Below are 2993 nucleotides of genomic sequence, written 5' to 3'. Positions count from 1 at the left end.
ACAGCTGGCTAGCAAGATGTAGCACCAGCGACCCGAGTACATCCGAGATCAGAGATGGAAACGGAAAATCACGGCGCAGAAAGGACCAGCGCAGAAATAAAGAAAAAAGCCCAAAGAACACGGCGGTCAACGCCGGATTCAAAAGTTCGCGGCCGAACAATAAAACACTGCCTCTTAAGGACAACAGTGACGAGCTATCCAACCTGAACAAAATTTTGGATCGGATATGTCAAATCCGCAATACTTCTGGGAAGCCTGCAAACCACACCCACCGGGATTGTTGGGTTTTCAAACAGTCCGGCCGACTCAACGCCGAACACAAGGGGCTCAACGCGCCAAGCGAGGATGATGACGAACCCCACCAGCAGAGCACCGGAAAACAAAAGACTTTCCCACAAGAAGTCAAAATAGTAAATTCACTTCATGTGATAATATAGAACAACAGTGCGGCACCCGCCAAACTACGTGTCGCATGGTCCACCCCAGCGGAACCTCGAGATTGGATGTCAAAACCAATTACTTTTGACCACCTGGACTATTCCAGAAGTATCCGAAATGCAGGATGGACTGCTCTAATATTGGATCCTATAATTGACGGACTACAATTTACACAAGTCCTAATGGATGGCGGCAGCGATTTAAACCTGCTATATCCGGATACAATCCGCAAGCTGGGGATAGACCGTACTAAAATTCGCCATAGCCGCACTTGCTTCAAAGGAGTGATGCCAGGCCCTTACGCCAAGTGCACGGGCTCCTTACTACTAGAAGTTGTGTTCGGGTCACCCGACAACTTCCGACGCGAAAAGCTAATCTTTCATATTGCCCCATTTAAAAGTAGCCATCAAGCACTATTGGGACGTGAAGCTTTTGTCCGCTTTAACGCAATACCACACTACGCGTCTCTTACACTTAAAATGCCCGGTCCACGCGGCATTATCTCATTAAAAGGTCATTCAAGACACCGGTCACGGCTAGACGAGTCCAGCATAAATAAGCTAGGGGCTCCCTAGCCGCACACCCCTTTACAAGGGTCTGTGCGTATGAGCAATAAGGAGCCAATAAAAGCTCAACTTCATTCATTTATTCATGCTTTGTTTTAAATACATTCTTAACACGATTCCTTTTCAAACTAAGTTCCTCTCTTTTACAGATGAACAGCGTGTTACACCCGTCCAGGATACAGCACAACGGAGACACATGCGCAGACGTGCAGTAGGGATCCGCTGCAAGGATTCTTTTCAGATTAAGACCCTACGTAAACCTTTTTTACTGTCTCTTGTTGCTATACATCCCCTGGTTTCTCATCATAACTAGAGAGGAGGCTAACGTTTGGCATCGGCCGCGTTAGAGGACCTTGCGTGTACCTGGACACTAGGGGCTTAGGGCATTGATCTGCCCGTCATCATAAAGACCGAACACCTCAGGGAGTGTTCGACGTCTCGAGTTAGGCCTTATATGCATCAGCTCCGAATCATGTCTTTGGTCAAATGTTGGGTTTGCCCGGCTCCTGTGTTTTGCTTCCTTACGTTCCGTATCATCGACTAACGCGGCACCAGGAGAACTACTGCGATTGTGCCCCGGTTCGGCCGGGTGAGCACCTCAGTAGAGAAAGCCGAAAACTGACTGTCATGATGTAGCGAGAGACTGGGCAACCACTCGATCGACCTCTGGAATGTTTACAATTCCTCCGCTTTGACGAAGGACCGCTTCCCGGTCAGGCACACACGCACCCCAAATGCGGAGAGTGCGGTGCCCCTAGGGGCTATATCGTAGCCCCACCTTCGAACTCCTGTGGCTAAGTGAAAGTGATAAAGCATTATAGTCCGGTTGCCTCGTTTGCTACGCTACCACCTCCTTCACAGGACCAAGACGTTGGATTAAGTGTGAAAATGCGCTATTTCGCAAACACCCCCGCACTATGTGCGTGGGGGCTGAAGCTGAAGACTGCCATCTTTCAGGTTATACACAAGTATACATTAACGGCCACACAGGAGATATTTCAATACTTGAACACACAAGTACAAAAAGCGCTTATATTATAAACATCGTTTTACAAACCATAAAGTTCATTTGAACATGACATTTTTTGAGCACTGCAACTCTATTACACGAGCACCACGCAGAACTTCCCCAAAATAGTGCTCGGCGGGTAACCGGCTCTCGTCCGAACCCTGGGTCGCAACAGAGGTGGCATCCATCTCCGTCCAGTGTGTCTTCACACGGGCGAGGTCTATCCTTGCACCCTCTATGCAGGCCGACCGCTTCATCGCCTTGATATGCGGCACCGCCCCAAGGAATTGCTGCAATAAGCCAAAAGAACTCTTCGGCTTTGGCCTATCCGGCCAGACATGAGCCACGATATCCGTCATGGCAAGTCCGGACAGTCTATTCAGCTCAGCCCACTCGGCCAACCGATCGGTCAGCGGAAGTGAACGCTCCGGACTATGGAATTGAGACCAAAAAAGCTCTTCCGTCTCATGATCCTTCTGACTTCGGAAGTGCACAACAGCATCTGCCGCACTCGCCACTAAGTCCATATACGGATCTTCCGGACCCCACAACTGGCCAAGCTGAGCGTACTTCGGATCTGTAAACCGCCTGCGCAGCAGAAAGGGCTTGCCAGCCACAATATCTCCGGCCTGCGCAGCTCCTCCTTTATAGCCCTCATTGCAGAACGGGCATCCTTGGCTTCGGCGGTGGCCTTCCTCAGGCCTTCTTGCTCCGCTCGGTGTTCTTTTTCAAGAACCTCATGGCGGTCAGTAACATCTTTCAACTTCACGGCCATTTCGGCCATCTCCTGCCTGCTTCAGCAGTGAGAAGCCCTTTCGGCTTCAAGCTCTTCGGCCGCCCTCGAGGCAGCCACATCACTCCTTCAGGCCTGCTCCTTAGCTCGAGCAAGTTCTGCCCGAAGGCTCTCCACAGCAGCGGCACCATCTGCATGAAGAACACATGTTGTAAGAAGTGGGCTTTGGCTCCCTTACTAGGTGACC

At 50.5% G+C, this 2993-nt stretch overlaps 1 protein-coding gene across 1 annotated transcript; it reads left to right on the top strand.

Moving 5' to 3' along the window:
• Positions 1-512: 512 nt before the first annotated feature.
• LOC123090496 (uncharacterized) lies at positions 513-1013 on the top strand (the record flags this gene model as incomplete). Its single annotated transcript, XM_044511801.1, has 1 exon — positions 513-1013. A coding segment is annotated over one exon (501 nt), but the record flags the coding sequence as incomplete, so codon positions are not given.
• Positions 1014-2993: the final 1980 nt, after the last annotated feature.

Source organism: Triticum aestivum, chromosome 1B (genome assembly GCF_018294505.1).
Source record: "Triticum aestivum cultivar Chinese Spring chromosome 1B, IWGSC CS RefSeq v2.1, whole genome shotgun sequence".
Taxonomy (NCBI): Eukaryota; Viridiplantae; Streptophyta; class Magnoliopsida; order Poales; family Poaceae; genus Triticum; species Triticum aestivum.
The sequence above is the reverse complement of the archived record's forward strand: the minus strand, read 5'-3'. Positions and strand labels throughout refer to the sequence as shown.